Source organism: Macadamia integrifolia, chromosome 6, assembly GCF_013358625.1.
Source record: "Macadamia integrifolia cultivar HAES 741 chromosome 6, SCU_Mint_v3, whole genome shotgun sequence".
Classification (NCBI taxonomy): Eukaryota; Viridiplantae; Streptophyta; class Magnoliopsida; order Proteales; family Proteaceae; genus Macadamia; species Macadamia integrifolia.
In genome coordinates, this window is record NC_056562.1 from 31,246,077 (window position 1) to 31,269,839 (window position 23,763).

Genomic DNA, 23,763 nt, shown 5'->3' on the forward strand with positions numbered 1-23,763 from the left:
ATTCCTTCCGATTCGCTTCCTCAAACCATGGCACGTGGCCACCGCCGTACCAATTATTTGGTAACGACGCGTTTATATTGGCTTCTCCGTTCTTTATTGAGATGTGGTCCCCACCAAGATCGAAACTGAAGAAAAGAACAAAAGTTAAAGGGATAAGTCGCATACAAGTAGTATCCAAGGGTGATATGACGTCTTTTACCAAAAAAAGGGTAATATGACGTCAAAAGCCCAAGGGAGACGACGTCATCTGTGACGTAGGTGGATCCTCTGATCCCAATCATCTGTATCAGACCAATCTGAACCGTCAGATTCTTTCTTTAGAGTAAAGAGAGGTAAAGCCTGACGAGTTCCTACCCACCCAAAATTTAAAAGAGGGTCTCTTGATTCTGGAACCTCAGAAGAAGCCTTTATTAGGGTAGGGAAAAACTTACGTAGAAGCACATAAATAGAAAAAATGTTAAAAAATACCAGTGGCCCCCACTCCATAACCTAATCCCCGTCGAGCTCTACCAATCCTAGAGAGACACCAAGGCAAAACCACGTGATGCAGGTCAGGTTTTGTTCCCCATGGTGGGCCCCATCCTTATTAAAAGAAGGGCAAAAAGGGAAAATTAAGTTCCATCGCAGTCCTCCAGACACGGGGGCTAAGATGTGAGAGCCAATCACCCACAATATACGTTATTACGCGTGTCATGATTTTAGTGAATGGGATTACGAAAGTGTACGGACGATGTTGACATGTTCCGAACTGTCCTATGAAATCGAATTATTTTATAATTTTCATTTCACAGTTTTGGGCCCCATTGTTGGAATCTTGACTTTTCTTCCCTCTCTTTGGCCTTTTTCTCTTTCTTTCGCTTTTGCTTTTGAAAACATGGGAACATCATTGTTTAGGAGGGTCTTTCCTCTTTCTCACAAGTCTCCCACTTTATCTTTTTTTCCTTTTTTTAGAAAATTTGAAGAGAGTCCATTTTAAGACTGAGGTAGAGAGATAGAGAGGGAGAAGGGTTGTCCAGATTCTTTTGCCCTCCTGTGGAAACTCCTTTCTTCTTCTGGTTTTGGCTGCGCTTTGCACAGATTTCTTTCCTTCCATTTTTGGATGTGGTGAAGAAGACCTTCTCTTTTTTCCTTTCAGTTTTCGGGATTTGAAAGCTTTGGTAAGAATTTCATGTCTCTTTGTCTTTGTTTTCCCCTCTTTATGTGATCTTGTATGTACTGATCATAGTTCTTAATTGGGATAGATTGATTGTTTAGTTGGAGGAGGAGGAGATATGGTGAGAGGGAAAACTCAAATGAAACGAATCGAGAACGCCACGAGCAGGCAAGTGACCTTCTCTAAGCGTAGGAACGGATTGCTCAAGAAGGCCTTTGAGCTCTCCGTTCTCTGCGATGCCGAAGTCGCTCTCATTGTCTTCTCCCCCAGGGGGAAACTCTGCGAGTACTCCAGCTCCAGGTTCTCTCTCTCTTCTTTTACTTTCATGATAAGAATGCTACGAAAGCTTAGCTTTTACCAACAACACAAAGGGAATTTCCAAACTGTTGGGAGGTGAGAAGAAGTAGATCGAATGGAAATTGATGATTAAGGCTTAGTTACAACTTACACATTCTAACCCTAATATAAAAGGAAACAACTTACGAAGAACTTTGAACAGATTAAAGTGTAACCTATAAAGACATAATTAAGATTTACCTAATTGACGTGCACTTAGGCTCCATAAACCAAAATATTTTAGATCTAATCCATTTTGTTATTGTATATTCGCAGAAATATTTTTCTTACTACACGTAATTTGGGCACCTATTCATATGATCTCACTAAATTACTTGCTTCTGCCTAAAAATAAAAAAATAAATAAAATACTTTTGTTACAGTTGTTCATTCTATTCAAAGAATCCCCGCTACAGGACTGTACGTTTCATCTCATATAACCTCTCCCTTCTGTGCCTAATGATAATAATCCACAGAATAAAAAAAAGATTGAAATATTTTCATTATGAACTAACGGGGAATTAAAAATATATGATCTCCGTGGGCTTTATTTAGTTTTAGATGTCTTAAAACTTATATTTCAAACAGGTGTCTCAAGAAATTGTTTTAGGGATATGTAATATGCACTTGCAGTGAGGGGTTTTTTTTTTATACAAACATTAAGGGTTGTTATGAGTAGGGTTTTGGGTATTTGTGTCCGTATCTCTGCAAAGTGATTATTTTAGGAATCTGAGCTCAATCATAAACGAAGAAGGTGAGATGGGGGATGGTGTTTTATAGAGAATTAATATAAGATGAATGAAGTGGAGAGGTGCATCTTTAGTGTTGTATGATTGACGTATTTTTTTTTAACTTAAAGGAAATTTTTATAGGATTGTCATATGGCCAACTATGATATATAATAATGTTGGGCAATTAAGAAGCATCATAAACTTAGTGTAGTTGAGATGAGGAGGTTGAGATAGATATATGGAAAATAATAAGAAGGATAAAGTAAAGAATGATCAAATTGGAGTTGATTTGGGAATAGCTTCAATACATGATAAGTTACGAGAAAGTTATTTGAGGTGGCATGACTATGTTCAACGGAGGCCTTAGGTACTCCAGTATAAATGAGTGATTTGATTAAGATTGAAGCAGTTAAAAGAGCCAAGAGTCAAACCTAAAACAACTCTGAGAGAGTAACCAATGAGGAAAAACATGCATAACTTATACCATATATCAAATTTGACCTTAAATAGAGCTGATTGGAGGATAAGGATCTAAGAAACAAACTCCATTTAATTGGGATAAATCATTGTATTTAGAGAAACATTTTAGTAAAAACCAAATTAAAAGTGTGGTATTAAAACTTATATTTAATTAAAAAAAATTAAGAAGATATTACATGTAAAATTATGGCAGAATGGATGAAATGGAAACTAGTTTCTAGAGCATCATGTGATCACCACATCTCTCTTGATCTCAATGAAATTTTTAGAGAATAGCTACAGCCTACAACCGTATAGTACATTCTCCAACAAACAAAAAACTAATCAACATGGAACCAAATAACTAAAAAAGGTATGGATCAAGATTTTAAAACTTGGGTTCGATCTTGGGATCGGCTTCAACTGATAAGTGACACCGATATTGGATCAGATTGTTATCAGATTATTTTATCCCTGTTTTTAAAATAAAAGAATTAATATTTTCAACACTTTTACCTTTATACGTTATTAGTGGATAGGGCTGAGTTTGGAAACCTTGACGGGAATTGGGTTTTCACGTTGGTCTGAGATTCAGGCAAATTGTCCGTCAGCAGCAGCGGAACCAGTGATTTGTTACAAGGTTTCAAGGAAGAGCGGCTGTTGGCAGGGAAGTTTTTTTATGCTGAATTGACTGTCCTAGAAGTATGGCCGATCCCCACACTTCCAGGGAGGATCGCCCCCAGATCCTCCAACCACTTTTGCGGTGGTGGTGGCAAAGAGCTACCTTACAACCTGCAGCAATTCCTTTGAAGAACCCAACCACTCATCATATAGGTCTTCAGCAATTTTCTTTTCCCAAGAGGAGATCGCTAGGTCTGAAGTTCCATTTAAGAATGCGTTGATTGCTAAGTGCTCTTGTGGTCGGCCATCTATATTTGAGATTAAGAGTTTCTTACAATCACATTTTCATTTGGTGGGGGATGTGGTGATCTCTAGTCTTGATTAGAGACATCTTCTCTTTTATTTCATTGATCGTCAATTTTATTAGGGTATGGCTCAAAGAGCAGATCTATATTTTGGTTTCTTATTTCATTTTTTCAAGTGGACAAGGAGCTTTAGGGCAGGGAATGAATTGCCGATTGTACCTGTTTGGGTTTCGTTCCCAAACCTTCCTGTGAATCTTTATCAAGGGAATTTCTTCCTATCAGTGGCAGGGGTGGTGGGAAGAGTGTTGAAGGTGGATGGTGCTACTGTTGGTTGTACTAGAACGGTCACAGCTCGAGCATGTGTGGAGATTGATCTCAGGGATTCCCAAACTGAGCGGATTTGGATTGGATGCGGATCGTCAGGGTTTTTTCAGAAGGTCATTTATGAAAGGAAGCCACTTTACTGTATGGGGTGCTCGAAGTTAGGCCACAATGTTGAGAGTTGTCGATGGAAATCACAGGGAGTGGCGCAGGTGGATGATTAGGCAAGAACTCAACCAGACAAGCGGGTTCAGGCTCCAGTTAGCAATGGCACAGAGATGGATCACCTCGATAAGGATGCGACTATGATTATGCAGATGGGCTCTCCCTCCTTTGATAGGAGTGAACAAATCACGAATTCCTTACAGGAGTCTGGTCTCGTGAGCCCAAAACCTCAAGGTCATGCGACCGTTTGCAACATTTGGAAACCCACAGGGCGGCGTTTTAAGCCCAGTATGGGTAGTATTGGGGAAGAGATGCTAAAGGAGGTAGAGGAAGACGAAGAAGAGCACACTCACCTTTCTAAGGAGGGGGATGAAATTTATCCACTTTTCCCTCAAGGTGGTGTGGATATTTTGACATCAAGATCAGCTGAGTATAGGCTACGCTCTAGATCGTGGCTGCATGAGGGCTTGGGCAATGCCAGAGATTATTTTAGAATGGTGGGTGATCAATACCGAATTACGGATCGAGAAAAGTTGGTTGAGGGGTTCAAAGCTTTCAGCGCATCCATTGATAAACGTATTGAAGCGACCTTTCTGACTCTCAGGGATGATGTGGGCAATGGTAGTTTGGATGATACTGTTCCTAGGGAATCCACGGATAGAGAGGAAGAGCGGTTCTCCACTCATAATGCATTGATGCAATGTCAAATTGCTAGGTCCATGAGACCTCCTGAATCTAACCCCTCTTGTTCTTAATGCATTTTCTATTTTGGAATGTTCGGGGTGTGGGGAATAAGCCTACTTGTAGGCGGCTGAAATCTATTATTTTATCTTCTGGTATTGATTTAGTGGCCATTTCAGAACCTAAAATTTCCTTTGCAAAAGCCAGTATTATCATGAGAAGGATTGGAATGCACTCTTGTATCTCAAATGGGGCCAATGGTGGCGATAGAATTTGGGTTTTTTGGAAGAATCATATTCAAATCCAGATCATGGACAATCATGTCCAGTTTGTAACTATTGCATGTTTGGATTTGGCTTCAAATAGTAAATTATTACTAACTTTTGTCCATGCTTTGTGTTCTTTGGGTGAAAGACGATTGCTATGGGGGGATCTTATCAGTTTTTCTAGAACATTTGACCAAGCATGGGCGGTTTGTGGGGACTTCAATGCTATTTTGGCTCCGTCTAAAAAAGGTAGGAGGGTGACCTCCTTGTTCTCAATCGATGGAGGAGTTTGGTAGGTTCGTAAATGAAGCTATGTTGATTGATGCAGGTTATGAGGGAAACACTTTCACGTGGTCTAATAACCAAGAAGGGCACAGTTTGCTGAAGGCTCATCTAGATCGGGTCCTGTATAATTGTCTTTGGCCAGCCCAATTTCCTCTTTGTCGTATTTGCGACCTCAATAAAACATGCTCTGATCATACCCCTATTTGGGTTGAGATTGCGTCAACGTTGGCAACCAAGGTTTCGTCATTTAAATTCCAAGAAATGTGTGTATCTCATCCTGGGTTTTTGAAGATTGTGAAGGAAGTCTGGGATCGACCGGTTTATGGTTCGCCTTTATAGATTCTTTTTCTTAAGCTTAAGGACCTTCGGGTACTTAAAACTTGGAATAAAGAATCGTTTGGTAATATTCACCAAAATGTTCGCAATGCGGAGGATGAAGTTAGTCGACTCGAAGTAGATTATGAATTGAATCCTAGTGAAGCATTAAAATGTGCCCTCCAAAATTCTCACACTATCCTTCAGAGAACCCTTATCCAGGAGAAAATATTTTGGAGGCAAAAATCCAGAGTCAAATGGCTTCAAGTTGGTGATAGGAACACGAGCTTCTTCCATACTAGGGTGAATGTTAGGCAGAAAAGAGCTACTGTGGAGAAAATTAAATTGAGTGAAGGGGTTTGGATCACTAGAACGAAGGAGGTGAAAGCTGAGGCAGTGCAACATTTCTCGAGCATTTTTTCATCTCAGCCTAGTGTTAAGGATGAGGATTTATTGGACTTTATTCCTGCGCTGATTTTGATGATGCTAATGCAAGTGTCCTCCTTGTGCCATCCATGGAAGAGGTGAAAGCGGCAGTTTTTTCCCTTTTTAAAGAGAGTGCTCCTGGCCCTGACGGTTTTTCTCGTATTTTTTTCACTTCCTGTTGGGACGTAGTGTGTCAGGACATTCTGACAGCTGTCAAGGATTTCTTCACTGGGGTTTTTTGCCCTAGGAGTTATATGTCTTCTCATCTCATTCTGATCCCGAATAAGGATTGTCCTGAGTTTATGTTGGACTTCAGGCCGATAAGTCTCTGCAACTTTTCTTATAAAATCTTTGCGAAAATTATTTCAACTAGATTATCTACTATTATTCCTTTAGTAATTTCAGAAGAACAAGGTGCTTTTGTTTGTGGCAGATGCATTCATGATAACATTGCGCTTGTGCAGGAAGTAGCGCAAGATATTAATAAAAAAGCAAAGGGCGACAATTTGATTTTGAAACTTGATATGGCTAAGGCCTTTGATCGGCTAGAGTGGAGTTTCCTTTATCAAGAGCTCAGTAAGTTTGGTTTCTCTTCCCTTTGGATTGATTTAATTAGGAAGTCTTTGGAGAATTGTTGGTTTTCGGTTGTCATGGATGGGGGCCTGTATGGCTATTTTAAATCATCTAGGGGGCTTAGGTAGGGGGATCCTTTATCGCCTAGCCTGTTCATTTTGAAGGAAGAAGTTCTTAGTAGGGGTCTGGCGGCACTCTTTAAAGAAGGTCGTGCAACTTATTTTCATCTCCTGAGAGGGTGCTTGGGGATATCTCATAGTTTATTTGCAGATGATAATATCATTTTTACTAGGGGATTGAAGACCTCTCTAAAGCAAATCATGGGTTTTATTAGTAGATATGAAAGCTTCTAGGGGCAATTAGTGAATCATCAAAAAAGATGTTTTATTATTGGTTCAAAAGCTACGGAGGTTCATGTGAAAATGGTGGGCGATGTCATTGGCTTTGTGCGAAAATCCTTGCCTATTACTTACTTGGGTGCTCATCTTTACTCTGGCAGGTTGAAAGTGAGTTTTTTTTTATGAGTTGCTTGCTAAGGTTAGTAATAAAGTGGCCGGTTGGTTCTCCTTAAGCATGTCCTTGCTTCTATGCCAATCCATATTTTTTCATGTTTGGATATTCCTAAATCAGTGATGATAAAATTCCAGAGAATTTGCTCAGATTTTTTTATGGGGTTCAACGGATTATGGTAAGCGTCATCATTGGGTAAATTGGCAGAAGATTTGTAGGCTTATGGAAGAGGGTGGCCTTGGCATCCGTCTCCGGGAGGATGTTAATTTATCCCTGCTACTTAAGGGGCTGTGGTGTATCATGTCAGAGAATTCTTAGTGGAGCTCTTTATTTAGGGCAAAGTTCTTAAAAGGTGAGCATATTGAGTTAGCTAACTCCAAAGTAGTGGGATCGAGATCGTAGAGAAAAGCCTTGGCCTTAAAAGATTTTGTTTTATCGAAATCCAAATGGTTAGTTGGTCTGGGTAAGGTGAATTTTTGGTTGGATAATTGGTTGGGTGTGGGCCTAATTATTGATTTTGTAGACAGTCCCTTGCATGTAAACCTGAATACCCGAGTAAATGAGGTAATTAAAGTTGAAGGTGTTTGGAATCAGGATGTGTTGGATATAATTGATTCTCAACATAATAGGGACAATATTCTAGTTTGCAATGTCAAATTATCAGCTAGAGAGGACCGATTGGTGTGGACGCCATCTCCAGATGGTAGGTTCTCTACCAAGTCAGCTTGGAGTGTGGTTCGCGCTCATTTTAATACGGTATTGTATTCTAAATGGTTGTGGAATTTATCTCTTCCATCTAAGATTGGTTTCCTCTCTTGGCAAATTCTCAATGGTAAGATTTCAACAGATGATTCACTGATGAATATTGGTATCCCTTTAGTTTCCAGGTGTCTTTGTTGCAAGAGCCCTTGGAGCGAAACGTCCACTCATTGCTTGATGTTGGGTGGGATAGCGACAAAGGTTTGGGATTATTTTGGAAGATTATTTGATGTGTATTTAATTCCAACCCATGACATCAGGAGTAGAATTTTATTTTGGCAATCCAAGGTTGGGTTTAAGGGTGCTTGTGACTTCATAAAAGGTTTATTACCATCGCTAATAGTATGGGAGTTGTGGCGAGAAAGGAACAACCGAAGGCATGGGGAGGGTGCTCGCATGTTTGGATTGATCATAGAACGGCTTAAAAGATGGGTGCATGGGATCCCTCTTCCATCTAAGTTTTGTAAGTTTCCATCTATGAGGGAAAATATTATTTTGCAGGTCTTTAACATTAATCCTCCCATATCGAGGCAAAGAGCTCCAATTCCCACGTTCTGGCTTCCCCCTGCAACATCGGTCAAGTTAAATGTAGATGGTGCAAGTAAAGGAAATCCTAGTATTAGTGGAAGAGGAGGGCTCATCAAAAATAAGGATGGCACAGTTCTTGCGGCTTTCTCTAGTTTCTATGGTATTTGTTCTAATTCTGTGGCTGAGCTACGTGCTTTGAGGGATGGTTTAAGGTTATGTATGGATATGGGCTTTTCAGATTTTTCTATTAGGTCCGATTCTACTTTGATTGTGAACTCAGTATCAAATAGGTTTTGTGATCTATGGAGTTGTTGGTATTGGTTTTAGGAGGTTATGACTCTATGTGACTCTCTTCGAACTCAAATCTTTCTCTTTTCGAGAGAGTAATAGAGTAGCAAATTGGTTAGCGAACTTGGCATGTGCTTTAACTACGGATTCAATTTTTCTTGGTGCCCATACTCTTCCAAGAGCCTTTAGCCAAATCTTAGGGAAGATAAAGCTGAGTGGCTGATATTTAGATTCTAATGTTTTTCCTTGGGGTTTTTGGTTGTGCTTTTAGAGTTTGAGTGTTTCTGTTTGTTGGGTTGGGGTAAGGCGGGTTATGTCCCCCCCCTTGTATTCTCTTTCTTTGTTATTAATAATATCTTAGGGGCTCCCCCGGGTCCCAGATAATATTCAGGGTAAAAAAAAATGTTATCAGTGGATCGGTACGAATCAAATCAATATTGTGGGGATCGGTCTCCATCGATACCAATCTAATCCGGATGATCTGATTGATTTGATCTGAATTTTAAAAAATCATATACTAGACTCTAGAGTAGGGATGTAAATGGATCGAATTTGGATATTTCCTAAACCGGATTTGAATATTCCTAAACGAAAACAAATATGGATCGAATTTGGATTTTCGACTATCCGTTTACTTTTTGACATATGTAATCCGAACCTTCCTTCCCTTAATGAATACAATTTGCTCTTAATTCATCTTTCTAAGTTGTCTTAGCTCTTTTCTTCATTCTTTAGAATTTGTCTAAACTTCAAGAACCCTCAAAATCATTAATTGATTATCTAATTGGATCGAATAATTATTTTCCAGATGATTTGGATTTGGATTTGGATCTGGATACCCTTTGATTGGATACGGATGCCCCTAAATGAATACGAATGTGTGTGGATTCAAATTCGATTTTGGCTATCCATTTACGTCCCTACTCTAGAGACACTATGGAGCTAGAACATTGAGAGTTGTCCTAAAAACCTAGCAATCGAAGAACCATCTGAATAAGGAGTTTGAAATGAAAGAACTGGAAGAGTTCCAATAGAATAGTGTTCTCTCTAAACAGTGATATCTAGCCATATGATTAGTAGACATGATCGAAGGAGATTCTCACTCTAATCCCCCCATAGAAAGTGCACAAAGATAAGGATTTCAATCCATGTTTTAACCTAGAAACCGTATCTAAGAAAGCTTAGAGAAATGGAACCATTCACTTTCTTTTTTTTAAAATTTTTGGCTAACAACGGATATCTAGGCCTTCGGCCCAACTAGTCCTGTGGGTCCATTCTGACCCCACAACCGCATGGACTAGGTCATATAAGGATTGAATGAGAAATATTCAACTTTCAACAAAAACAGTGAAGAACACTAAACAATTTCGAGTGAGTGGCCCCAAGAAGGTAAGAGGAGTCGAACTTAGAACCACACGCTTCTTGAGGTGAGGACCCTTGCCAACTCCGCTACCCCTTGGGGTTAAATAGAGTCATTCATTGTTCTATCCAATGTGACTACAAATCTATCTCCCTAATCTTACTTAATATTAAAGGTTAAAATCATCCTCAACTAAGCAATAAAATAAAAGACACCTAGGGTTGAGAAACTAAAGCTATTCTAATGATGTTTCTTGGGGTATGTTAAGCTCATCTTGTTGTACAAATTAATCTTGTGAATTTTCATACTGAATGTTATTTATTGGAAGTAAGTCTACTGCTTTCTATTATGCTTTTATAGACCTATAGGATGTGAGTCTTGTGGCCATGGATAGTCAGTCCATCAGATAAAACATCAAAGTCTTGTTAAAATTTGCAATAGTCTGATGAACAATTCTCAGCAGTGTAAGATGATCTGGTTTGCAATCTAGCATGATGAGGACAGAAAGCCGAAATTTGAATCGTCATATACACAGAGAATTATTAAGAGCATATGCTATGCTATTTGCACTTTTAACCAAAAATAACATGACTGATTACATTTTGGGATTCTTCAGCATGCAGAAGATCATAGATCGTTACCAAAGACTTGCTAGAGATGTACAAACCAACAACAAGGCAATGGAACAGAATATACAGGTAAGACTCTCTTTGTTATTTGACAGAATTTGACAATATAGTGTCCTTCGCATCTAGTTCTCAGTCATAGCATTAAGCACAAACACATCCTAGTACCAACCTGCAACAATGATATGAATTCTGATCCCCTCACCCCATTGAAGAAACAAAAAGAGTGAGAAACCAGGCAAGAGTCCTCCCTCCTACATGGTTAAGCAACACTGTTAAGGAACAATATCAATGCACTCCAAATTCTAGACTGAACTCGAACAATAATTTTAGCAAGATCCTTTTGTGAAGAATGTGTTTTCATTTTAACATTCTTATATCGAAAATGATTGGTCTATTCTTCGCTCTTTCTGCTTTTCTATAAATAGTAATTTAATAATTTTTCTTGTCAATGAAGAATCAGTAGAGAAATTAAGCAACCGTGTGCATCTGTATTTGCTGATGTTTTTTAAGTCCATGCAATAAGGCCCCAAAAGCAAAAGGCTCTGTTGACCCTTGAGATAACCCTATAAGCATGTATTGGTGGCTTGTCGAAGCAAACTGATTATTTCCTCTAGAAATTTCAAAATATTACATCAGGTTTATGTCTCCCAGTCTTGGTCACATAGTAACCTGACAAGGTTTGCACCCGCACCGACATGCCTTGAATAACTTACAGTCTATACTATGTCGCGAGTTTAGCCAAAATACATTTTTTGCTCCTAAACAAGCCCAACAGGCATCACCCTGCAGACCCCAAAAGTGGACCAAACCTCAAAAGAGTGTATGGTTGAATGATCCAGCATGTTGCTTCATTCTGGCAGAACAGATAAACATAGTACAGAGATGTGCTATCTAATGAGACAGTCTACATTGGGTGTTAGCTGAATGAGGCTTACAATGTGAAAACCACAAGAACTCTTATTACCTACTGAAAATTTAGGTTGATGAGAGGATTTTGTCTCTGCTTCTTAATACCATTACAGAGGCCTTTACTGTTGCTGATTACAATCAGCTTTCCTCCTAACCCATTGTCGCTCTATGTGTAAGAGAGATTACATTTAAATTAGCATCTTAAAATTCACTGAATAACAGTCAGCATTTGATGTCTTTGTGAAGTTTAAGACCACAGTTTACTAACAGAAGCTGTTTAATTTCTGGACCATGATTTGTCATATGAAATCACTCAAACATCCCTTCCTCCACTTCTATGGAGATAAACTTACTTAGAGCTTCCATGTCAATTAAGTTGAAAGGAGATAAAGAACCTCCCTGACAAACAATTTACATAGGCCAAGAAGGATAATGCTCACTAATACTCTTCCATCCATTCTTGCAACTAAACCCATAAACTCTTCCTCAATCTGTTCTCCCAAATAGTACTTGTTAATATGATTGTGAGCTTCCTCTCTTATCTCTATCATCCTTACAAAGTAAATATGGATGGCCAGCTTATGATTTTCCCATAAAGAATTTGTCTTCCCCTGGTGAAAGACCAGGCCAACCAGTTGGGTAACTCTCCTGCTACCTTGCTTATATTCTCTTCAGTAATATGCCTATCAGAGCAGTTTCTTTCAGAATCAGTACAATGAGAGATGATTAGACTATCAGGCTTTGGGAAATTGTGTTTATGTCTGGGAAAAAAAGATATTGCACAAGAAACCTCAACAAATTTTATATAATTTATAAGGAAGAGAACTCTTTAAAAATTTATTAAGAAAAAATTGCATATTATAAGTGTTTAATGATCCTCATAGTCAATTTACACCACATCATTCACCATTCCTATTTATTATGATGGTTGCCACATAAACCATGTACCAGAGCAATTTTCTGATTTTTCTCACTCCAATTCCTTGCAGCTTTTGAAGTACGAATATGCTAACATGGAAAAGAAGATTGAAATTCTTGAAGTTTCAAAACGGTTACGAAATCAACTCAAGACTTATGGACTTGAACAGCCATTTTTATTTGTTTTGTTTTCTGTCGCAATCTGTTTTGGGGATTCCAATCTATTCAAATTCATTTTACAGGAGGCTTATGGGAGAAGATCTGGGAGCATGTTCTATAGATGAACTGCAACAGATAGAAAGGCAGTTGGAGCAAAGCTTAAGCAATATTAGGGCAAAAAAGGTATGCAACAGAATACATATATAGACTCTCCATATGTTTATTGAAGAAAAAGTAACTGACAATCAACTTTCTTGATCTTGTCAACTCTCCAGACTCAGTTATTTAAAGAACATATTGAGAAACTAAAGGAAAAGGTATGGTGCATCACACAAAGTTTCAAATATATGCTTATGGTGCCTTTCATAGAAGAGATTGAAGCTAAGTAGTTTTCTAAAACTACACTAGAAGTGTTTACTAACTAGTATTTCTATAAAATTCAGGAGAGGATACTGAAAGCAGAGAATGAAATACTCTGCGAGAAGGTGAAATTCTTTGTTGCAATTTTGAGTTTGATCTTTTGCCAAAATGAGTCTTGTTGACTGAATCTGATTCTACCTCTACATTTGACATTATAAGATATTGTTGTTAGGTGCAGGCACAGCAACCAACAATCCAAGACAGAGAGATTGTCCCATACAGTCAAAGTAATCCACATACAGATGTGGAAACAGAACTGTTTATTGGAAGACCTGAAAGAGGAACTGATAGATCAGAGAACTGATAGTATGGTCAATGGTACCAGCATAGGATGATTCTAAAGGAAGATAGATCAGTGTTTTGGTGGCATGAAAAGGACTCACATTGATTTATCTACAATTGCAATATGTGAAACAAATTGGAAAACAACATTAGCAATATAATAGTTTTAATTGGTTGATATTGGTGAGTGTTTACACAGCTCTTATATATGTATATGGAACCTCCAACCTAATGTATAAAAAATTAACTTGCAGAAGTGATATAGTTTTCCTTCTAATGTATGAGTTGGACTCTGGGAAAATGGGACTCTATCCACATACAAATAATGTTTACAAGTAGGGTCAAGTTCAATTAATAAAGAAGATGGGAGAAGATTCCTTAAAAGACAATGTGGCCCTACGACAGCGTAAAATGAGAACACTAGTATGAGCATTAACAGTTAATGGACAGAATCTTCATCTTTTATGGGGTGTAGGGCTCAAGCTGCCTTTGGGGCTTCTTCCCTAGAATATTGTCAAATTTTTTTTTTTTTTTTTGGGTTCGTAGATGGGGAGTAGAATTGAGTAATTAGTAGCAAGATTTCTGATTTCCCAAGAAAAAAAGGGAATTTAGGACCTGAGGTTGAGGAAATATTTTCCTTAACGAATAATAAGATCTTACATGAAACAGGTCAGATGGGCGTGAAATTTTTTGCTGATAGACACCATCGTTAATCCCATGCTAAATTTCAGACTAGTTTGATTTTACCAACTGACAAAACAAGGAATTGATACGCCTAAAGAAGACTCCACACAATTAGGGCCAAGAGTAGAGTGCATCGAAAATCGGGAAATGAATTGGGTAGAGTATTGCTTGGAAGAAGGACATATCCATCTATTATCTTCTAAAAAACAATGGTATAAATAGTGTTGCTTGGTCGTGTAGCCCCTACAGTCTTGCACCAATGCAAAGACTAACGAGAGCAGGGGTAGGTAAAAATAAACCCATCTTATGCACACCTCAATTAATTTACTTGGAATCATACATTTATTCACACAATCCCCAATTCACCTTAACCATGTGGGCTTGGATGAATCAGGATAAATCAAAAGCTATATCCTAAAAACACAATGACCTAATCAGGACATATACCTAATCCATTTTCTAATCACTCCGCTTTTCCCCAAGTGGGCTCTTGTACTCCTTAGGACATCTATGGGTCCTAGGGGTGGTTTTAGGTCAATCATTCATGACCCTTCCATACGAGTAGCCCCGCTGGATTGTTGTCACATGACTGACATTGTTAGGCAGAAACTTCGATTCTTTTTTTTTTTGAAACGGATAAATTTTCGGTGAAACACTCTTAAGACCACAACTTACAAATTCGGGTATGAGTTGGGTGTGATTGCCGAATGCCGGCCATCCATTGCATGCTTTACCCGCACGCCCACCACCAAAATGAACCTCACATTAAACAATGACCCACCTTATGTTCTGCCTCAAGCCCTTCAACATCAGAGTCCTGACAGAATTTGCTCCATTAAGAGAGAGAGAGAGAGGTTTTTAGAAACTCAGAAATCTGCAACCAAAAAAGGGAAAAAAAGAAAAGGAAAGGGAAGAAAATGAACCAAACACGGGTTGAAATCGTTTGTAATTCCGATATCGTATAATTTTGTATAATACCACCTTCAGGTGGTGACACGTGTATTGATACCAATACAATGGTCAAGATCTGGTACAACTAATAAAACATTAAATCAGTGAAGAGGCATTTAAATCAGATCTGGACCATTGTATTGGTATCAATACACGTGTCACCGCCTGAAGGTGGTATTTCACGGAATTGTATTAAATCGGAGTTGCAGACGATTTTTTTCCACCAAACACAGAGAGCATCAACAATTAGGGAGAAGGACGAGTGAAGGACTGAAAGACAAAATGTTTTACTGATTCGGAAGGAAACTCCATAAATAGGTGTGATTATATCTTTAAACGTTGGCCTGGAAAGCATCAATATGACTATATGAGTAAGATGTTTTTCTTTTATGAGGGGGTGGGTGGTCATTTTGCCCTTTTTATTAGAGTTATAATTCACCAATTTTTTTTAAACATTGAAAAGGATTAAGATTCATTATTAATACTGATATTGACATGATATGGATTAGGGCCACATTGGTCCGTATAAGGTCAATATTGGGCGAAAATTATAAACCAGTCACTTTTTGCCTGATACCCTCAACCTGCATCAATATCAAAATTGTATTAGTATAAGATATTAATCATATATGTATCAACAAATATAATACCGATATGTTGATCCCGTGAGAAAATTTACCAGAGGGTGCTCTATCAGGGAATGTAATATTTCTTGCAATATGTATGTAATAAAAATAAACAAATTACGAATATAAAAAAAAATCCATAAAATTTACATTAAATTATAATTTATATTATATATATATATATATATATATGAAATAATTAACAAATAATTGCAATCAATGAAAGGATAGACAATCATATCTAATCCAATCACCATAATAGAATAATAAACAATTGACAAACATTATTAAAAAAAAAAAAAGATATTCTACAAAATTGATAATATAAAATGACAAACATAACCCAACCTAGTGCTAGTGCAAATTGTAAATCTATAAAAACAAGTAGATTTCAATTAATATTATTAATTCAGTTATAAATTCATAATTAAATTTATAAAATGACATAAAACCAACTATCGCCATCCATTATATGTTTAACTGTGAGAATCATCATCATCCCCTCAGTGTGAATGTGTGATACATAGCATTGTTGAAACTTTTCTAGAATTGAGAAGTGGGAACAATAACAAATGATCTCATTTTCTAAACCAAAATCAAACTATTTATTTAACGATTAAATTTTGATCTGACTTTTCATACAATTAAATAGAAAAATAAATATTTCCCATAAATAAATAAATAAATAAAATTACTAGTAGTGGCAGTGTGGTATCAATAATTAAAGTCCCAACCCCGACAGCTCATGTGTGTTAATGTGCATTACCGAATCGTTACAGACCGAACTCGGCCTTTAACAACACCCCCACTTCATCACGCATCCGCCCCAATTTAAATTATAAAACACAAACAGTAAACGCAAAGCAAAAGAAAGCAAAAGAAGAGAAGCGAAAGTCTCTAAACAGAGACGGAAAGTCTAATTAACTTAACCTTCAAGTCATCGTCTCCTCATTACTTCCCCAAGATCGGGGTCCCCAGAAGACTACTTGGATGAATCTTTGATTCATTCTGAGATGGGTTCTGCAACCATCTTACCACTCTCCTCACAACTGAAACCATCTCTCTGGGATCAAAAGGGTTCTTCTTCTCTCTTTGCAAATGGCGAAAGGCCCAGGAAGAAACGATCACTTGTTCCGGTAAAAGTTTTGGGATTTCTCATTTGTTTCTCCTTAAAGTTTTAATTAATTTCTTATGGGTTTAATTTGATCAGGTTGCACGGCTTTTTGGGCCGGCGATCTTTGAAGCATCGAAGCTGAAGGTACTGTACTTAGGAGTAGATGAAAAGAAGCACCCAGGTAATCTTCCGAGGACTTATACGCTTACCCACAGTGACATTACCTCTAGACTCACCCTCGCTATCTCTCAAACGATAAACAGAGCCCAGGTATCTCTCAAATCATTTATGGTAATTGGGTATTCTTCAGAATCATTTAATTAGTTTCATGGGGATTTGACTTGTATTTGCTTGCTTTATTAAGATATGGGTTTCTTGATTTTTGGGTTCAAACCTGTGAAAAAGGAAAAAAATTGTTCTCTATTGCAGCTACAGGGTTGGTACAATAGGTTACAGAGAGACGAAGTGGTTGCAGAGTGGAAGAAAGTAAAGGGAAAGATGTCTCTCCATGTCCATTGCCATATAAGTGGAGGTCATTTCCTTCTAAATTACATTGCCAAGCTCAGATACTTCATCTTCTCCAAAGAGCTCCCTGTGGTAGACACATACAACACAGCCCATAAATCAAAACTCTTGATTGAATTTTAACTTGTTCTAATAGGTTTTCAATCAATGAAACAGGTATTGAAAGCATTTGTCCATGGAGATAGGAATCTCTTTAACAACTACCCAGAATTGGGAGAGGCTCTGGTTTGGGTTTATTTCCACTCAAATCTTCCAGAGTTCAATAGGGTGGAATGTTGGGGACCATTGGAAGATGTAGTAGCACCATCTGATGGAGGTATGGGTGAGCGACCCGTCCATGAACTATTCTCATCGGTTTATAAGGAGAAGAACAACTGGGTTAGACCAGATCCGTGCCAGGAAGACTGTTCATGTTGCTTTCCCCCTAATAGCTTGATTCCATGGCCTCAAGATTTTCCAGTTGAGGATCTGAAATGCAACAAAGCTTACAGCAACAAATAGTAGTGAAGTGTGATCAGATGAACAAGAAGGTGCAAGAGACCCACTACAGTTTACAGCTTAAAAAAAGCCTCACTCATGGCTCATTTTCTGTAAGTAGAAACCATTGCTGGAAGACCTTCAAATCAAAGATGGATAGGTAGTAGGGTTTGGGTTTATGTTTCTGTAAATGAAAATATAGATTCAAGGACAAAGATCAAATATTATTGGTGCAAAGCAGGCATAGATATTTATTCTTAAACCTTCTTTTCTTAATCCCTCTTTAATGTTTTCTTAAAGCTGTTTCATAGTCTTAATTAAGTAATTAAAGTCAATCCCTCAATAGTTCATGGTATTGGTGATGATTCTAAGTATTGGTATCGTATCGGTCGTAACATATCACTTGATCGACCTAGATCAGTTTGTAGTATCGTTTCAAGGGTAAAATTGTAGAAAAAAGTGTTTTAATTTTTTTAGAAGTGCAAAAGTGACTGCTACGCACCAATCCTATGAGATTGGTATTGGGGTAAGATACCGGTAACTAAATTCTTGTTGGTGATAGTATCAACCACTGTTGATAGTGATACGATATTGACATGTATGGGGCTTTATTGATCAGATTCCAAATCAAAATAAAAAATTTCATAAATAAATCATTTCAGTAATGTATGTATCGGCAAATTTATCTTGAAAGACAGAAAATGCGAAATACAAGTGGAACATGTGAGCTCAAGGATATGAGAAACACCGTGAATGAGCCTCCACCTTCAACAATGCCATAAGCAGAGAAACCCCACATCACTAGGAAAAAATAAAAACTACCTAGACAAAACGGAATCTAGGCCTACAATGAGATTCACAACTAAGCCCTTCCTGCATATGAGAAGGAAGCATCACATCTGCCGATGTTAAATCAGATTTTGTAGTTTTCTCCGCCAAAAAGTCTGCTATTGCCTCATTAAAACAGTGAGAAATTTTCCAAGATATAGAAGACAAGAAAATTTGTAAAAATGACTAATTTTGAAAAGCAAACCATGGAAGATGCTGACATCTAATTTGGGGGATGATCAATGTTGAGTCACACTCGATCCATAATTTTCCCTAACCCCTAATTCTAAGGCCTTATAGAGGCCACCGAGCCACTATTTCAACTTCAGAATTCGACTTAATACCAAGAAACTCATAAAATGACCGAAGCATTCCATGGATGTAGTGTTCCAAAGCAGTACTTTCACTATGCAAGAATGCCTCTCCTTCTCAGTTCGCATGAATAATGGTTCAATTCGGCTGGACTTTCTGGTTCAAGTGTTACTAGGCCAAGCAAGACCCACTGAGGGGCCACATACGTTAATAAATCAATTCCAAGCCTAGAAATTTTTGGGCTGGCTTTTGGTGATCACTCAGGTTTTTCAAGCCCAAGTTGCACCCCTGGCCATGGATGATTTCTATATGGTTGAAGCAATCAGCTTTCCATTACCTTCAAAAATACGTCCTTTGTCTCACTTAACCTGTATAAAGAGGGATGATGTGGCAAATCTGTTGTTGGATTTGTGAAGGAATCTCTAGATTGGCCACATCAAATTTTAGGGCTCCAACATTTCACATCGGCCACATTTTCTTGTATTTTTAATGGTACAAAATTACTCTTCTTTTCAATAAAATTTTCAATCTTTATACTAGGATATAAGAAATTTCGATTTGACTGAAACTTGTCACATGAGATGGGGGTGATTTGTACCTTCTAGAAGGAGATTTTCTCTTTCAGACTTCATGGTTTAATAAATATAGGTTTTTTGTTAAAAAAAAATGAAAAAAAGTGAGGGGTGATATGTCCTAATTATGGGCAAAACCCGAACTCCACCTGACTAACCAAGTGCTATTTATAGAGGCTGACATGGGATTAAGGTATACAGAGGATCTGAGATACTAAGTTATGCCCAATGACAGCTTCTAAAAACCAATTATCATATACAGATGAAAAGATGATGGTATGTGTCCTCTGTTTTTTTTTTCCCCCTTTTCCAAAACCCCTATAAGATTCATACTCCATTGTCAATAAAGTGTTTTGGACTCTTGATACTACTCGAAAACTAGAGAGATAGATGTTGAGGTTTTCTCATAACAAAGCTAGTCCTTTCCCCCCTACTATGTTGGTGAACTTGTGATTAACTTTATAGGTAGTATTAGGATCCTCTCCAACGAGCTTAATCCGGATGGTTGGGAGGACTTGGGGTGAATGTCCAGGTCCTTTCAACCATCGAATACACGTTGAGGCGATGGATGCATTAGAGAGAATCCAGATCCTCATAGGTGGCTTTGGTAGATGAAAAACAATTATCAGACCTAGAGGAAAGAAGTTGGTTTCTTCACTTTGCCTTTTTTCTTTTCCAAAGCCCCTATAAGATTCGTAGTCCATGTATAGTCAGTAAAGTGTTTTGGACTCTTGATACAACTTGAAAAATACAGGGATATTCAGGTTTTCTCTGAACAAAGATAGGCCTTTTCCCCCCCTTCTATCGTGGAACTACTCTTCACCACATTAATTGTTAATTTGATCTACGGTTGCATTTGATCACTACTTTGCATTCCATCGTCTTAGAATTTTCAATCTCTTATTTGTCACTTGGGAAACTCCATTTGGGCTTAAACCCTATATATAAATAAAGAATTTTAGGATCTTTTTATCCACAAAATTTAAGTCTCATCTAACATGTTATGTGTTAGATTTTTAAGTTGACCGAATAATCTTACTTAACAACAACTGCAGTTGGTGAGCACAGTTATTAGCATCTTCCTAGTTCACCCATTTAGCTCCTGTCCCATTTGCCCCCATCTTCAGTTTATGGCCCGTGGAGGCTTTTCATGTAAATCACCCTTCATCATTTGGATCATGTTTTCCTTCACAGTGGGCGCCGGTACTCGGTAGCATTGTGCTACCACAAAGAGTAGTTTTGATCTATTAAATATAGGGTGAAAGTGTAATGATGAATAAAGATTTCTTCTTCTGAAATCTTTAATGCCTTTTCTCATAAATGATCGTAGCTGAAGAAGAAGTAACTATTAAAAGAAATGTGGGTTTATTGTAGGCAATGAGGTCCATTTGAACAATGGTACAGAAACTGAACTTCACCTCATCAATAGCTGAAGGGGCCCTGGGTTCCTGCGCATTGTCACATCACTGTTTGCTATACATGACACCCTTAAAAAAAAAAAAAAAAAAAAGGATCCAGGCAATTTTCATGCGGAGTTCTACCATCCATTGGTCAGTTAGATGGAGAATAAGGTTACAATGATACATCAGTATGCCTCTATTAAATTATAGAGAATGAACTATTACTATTGATATGCATAAAATCATCATGCGGAAGAAAACCAACCCTAAGCTAGAACTAGGTTACAACCATTGTAGTTCTTTAAGGCTCTTTCCTAAAAGCAATTCCAGACATGGACAACACAATCCTTCTATACTTCTTAATGGGATTAGGGTTTTGCCATCCCCTTCCTATAAAAGGAATGTAGGACCTGATATATAGTATGCTTTGACTAAGCAATTTATGATTGTCACTTCTTTGATTTCTAACTTATGCCTTGAAGAGTCCCATTAGGAGTCCATTCCGACCCTCTCTCTCTAGCCCTGATCTTGATTCCAACCATGCAGATGACCATATAATGTGACAGTTCAAACGTCCATTGCAAGAATTACATAATTTGTAGCAAAATATATATAAAAACACATATTACCACTGAAATACCCATCTAACCCTCAAATCAACCCACAATTCAAACTGCGGAATACAAGATATTGAGTTTGGACACAAAAAAAACTATATTATTGCCCGCTTTAAAATGACAAGATCGAGTTTGATTGATTCCAAATCAGCTGGGCTGATCTAGTTACATAGTTTGGGCCGAACGAAATTTAACTGCTAATCAGGTAGTTACAACCATCTCCTGTGCATACAGTCAAAGAAATAGAATAATTCACTTCCCCTAAATTCACAAATACCCGGGTAAAAGCCATATTTTTTTGGTCTGCGCCTGTTAGCTATATCTGACAGGGCGTCCGATGCGGGTGCTGCAGGGTGTCTACACTTATAAATGGCATGGTCAGTGGTCACTGTTCTTACCAGAAATAATGTCGGTAGTCACTGCCCTACTTTCCTGAATCCTTCATCCTTGATTCCCAAGGGTACTCAATGCGACATCATTACCTCTCACACCTGCTTTGAATTTCAAATAGTACTCTCTCTCTCTCTCTCTCTTCTTCCTTCATTCCCTTTCTCCTTCTTTCAGTTTCTTCAATCTTTCTCTCCTGTGTGCTGTTCCTACTCACCTGCAACTTTCGTTTCCAGGGAAGTGCAGCAGAGTGAGCAGAGCATGGTCTAGTATGCGACGGTAATCACCAGAGGAACCACTGTGGGTAAAAGGGGATATAGGCCACGGCGCCACGCCTCATCATGCAAAATTGACAGAAATCGACCCCTTTGATTCTGCTTTCTTTGCAAGATGACAAGGAATGGAAGCTGGTAGCATAGGATAAAAGCCTTCACCTTTCCTGAGGTAATGAAATTATGAACGAAGACCTTGCCAGATTCGTGAAATTTAGCTGGATCAGAGAGTACCAGACAGACACAATTGTTAAAGTGATCAGCACCATCCGATCCGACCAACCCGTCTTTTTTTTTTTTTTTCAAAGACAAAGGCACGAAAAACGATGAACTCTTAAAATTCAAATAGCCCATCTGCTACTACTAATGATAAGTGGGACTGATCGCTACCTAATTGTGCGGGATTTGGCTCTTCTTTTGATCGTCCATCGATCAGGTTGATCCATAGTTATCTCGGCGAACACTATGTATTCAGGCGGAGATTCAATGTTTTAAAAGAGGCACGACGAATGATGTGTTGACAAAGACATAAAAAGCAAGGTTTCGAGAACTATTGGATCCTCTCCTAAACATGTGGTGCTCACCAGGTAACTATGGGCAAAACTTGGGTGATGGGTGCTCATGAGGGGAGCCAAATCCAGTTATATGGCCCCTAAGGATAATGGGGTCGTGCATTGAAGCATTCAACAAAAAAGGGATGGGATGGTCATTTTACCTCCCATGTGTCTGTGGCCTTAGAATGCATTGAGTAGCGTTCTTTATTTATATCAAGTCAAATGTATTGTGAAACATAATTCATCTTATATCCAACTAAGAATAACAAAAATAATAAAAAAAAAAAAAAAAGGAAAAAGGAAAAAGAATCCTACCACTCTAGTGTAAGAAATATCCAAACTGGTTCAGATACAAAAAGATCAAAGTGCCCCTCATTGTGTGTGTTGAGTATGTTTTTGCACGCCCTCCCATTGGCCTGCTGGTCTCGCGTTCCTACACCAGAGTGACAGAGTTCTATTTGCCTAAAAAACACTAGAATGAGGAAAAGAGTTAAAAAAAAAATATAAATAAATAAATAAAGAAAGAAAAAAAAAAAAAACCTGAAAAAATGGATTGAGCGTGAACATAGGGCTGAGGGAAGAAAGGTATGGTTTACACAAATCAAGTTTGTGAAGGGATAGTAAAAAATCTAACTCCAAGTGGGTAGCAGAGTTGACAAGGGACTTTCATCCTCCAGAAGTGTGTGGTTATAAGTTCTAACTCTCCTATCTCCCTTGGGACTAGGGATGTCAATCGGTTAGTCCGGCTTGGTTTCGGTTCGGGTTGAATAGGTTTCGGTGTGGGAAAGTTGAAACCAAAATCGAACCAATAAGGAAATTCCAGTTTCGGTTTGGTTTGGTTTCGGTTTATCTTCGGTTTCTTAAATCGATTTGTAACCGGGTTAGTTTTGGTTTTTGGTCCAGTTTGGATTCAACTTTCCATACAAATGTTTACAAAACTATGCAAATTTTGATTTTTTTAATGAATTTTGGAGTGTTTCGGTTTCTTACCGGTTTGGTTTCGATTTCGGTCTAGGTTTTGAGTCAGTTTCGGTTTGGTTTCGGG

General features: G+C 38.1%; 1 protein-coding gene and 1 pseudogene across 3 annotated transcripts; both read left to right on the plus strand.

The window, feature by feature from the left end:
• The first annotated feature begins 894 nt into the window (after window positions 1-894).
• Window positions 895-13,655, plus strand: LOC122081320 (MADS-box protein SOC1-like). 3 transcript variants are annotated; one of them, XM_042648394.1, is made up of 8 exons: window positions 895-1,157; window positions 1,242-1,453; window positions 10,699-10,780; window positions 12,610-12,671; window positions 12,781-12,880; window positions 12,973-13,014; window positions 13,141-13,182; window positions 13,296-13,655. In XM_042648394.1, the coding sequence occupies exons 2-8, from the start codon at window positions 1,272-1,274 to the stop codon at window positions 13,419-13,421; spliced, it is 636 nt and encodes a 211-aa protein (XP_042504328.1). In that variant the 5' UTR covers window positions 895-1,157; window positions 1,242-1,271; the 3' UTR covers window positions 13,422-13,655. The 3 variants fall into 3 exon arrangements, with proteins under 3 accessions (XP_042504328.1, XP_042504329.1, XP_042504327.1); XM_042648395.1 differs by having other exon boundaries at window positions 1,242-1,321; window positions 13,290-13,655; XM_042648393.1 differs by having other exon boundaries at window positions 897-1,157; window positions 13,290-13,655.
• Window positions 13,656-16,517: 2,862 nt separating this feature from the next.
• On the plus strand, window positions 16,518-18,052 carry LOC122081325 (annotated as a pseudogene).
• Window positions 18,053-23,763: the final 5,711 nt, after the last annotated feature.

Coding starts and splice junctions, on each gene's coding strand:
- LOC122081320 (XM_042648393.1), top strand. CDS start 1,272: ATGGTGAGAGGGAAAACTCAAATGAAACGAATCGAGAACGCCACGAGC. Junction 12,881..12,972: donor GCAATATTAGGGCAAAAAAG/GTATGCAACAGA, acceptor TCAACTCTCCAG/ACTCAGTTATTTAAAGAACA. Junction 13,183..13,289: donor ATGAAATACTCTGCGAGAAG/GTGAAATTCTTT, acceptor TATTGTTGTTAG/GTGCAGGCACAGCAACCAAC.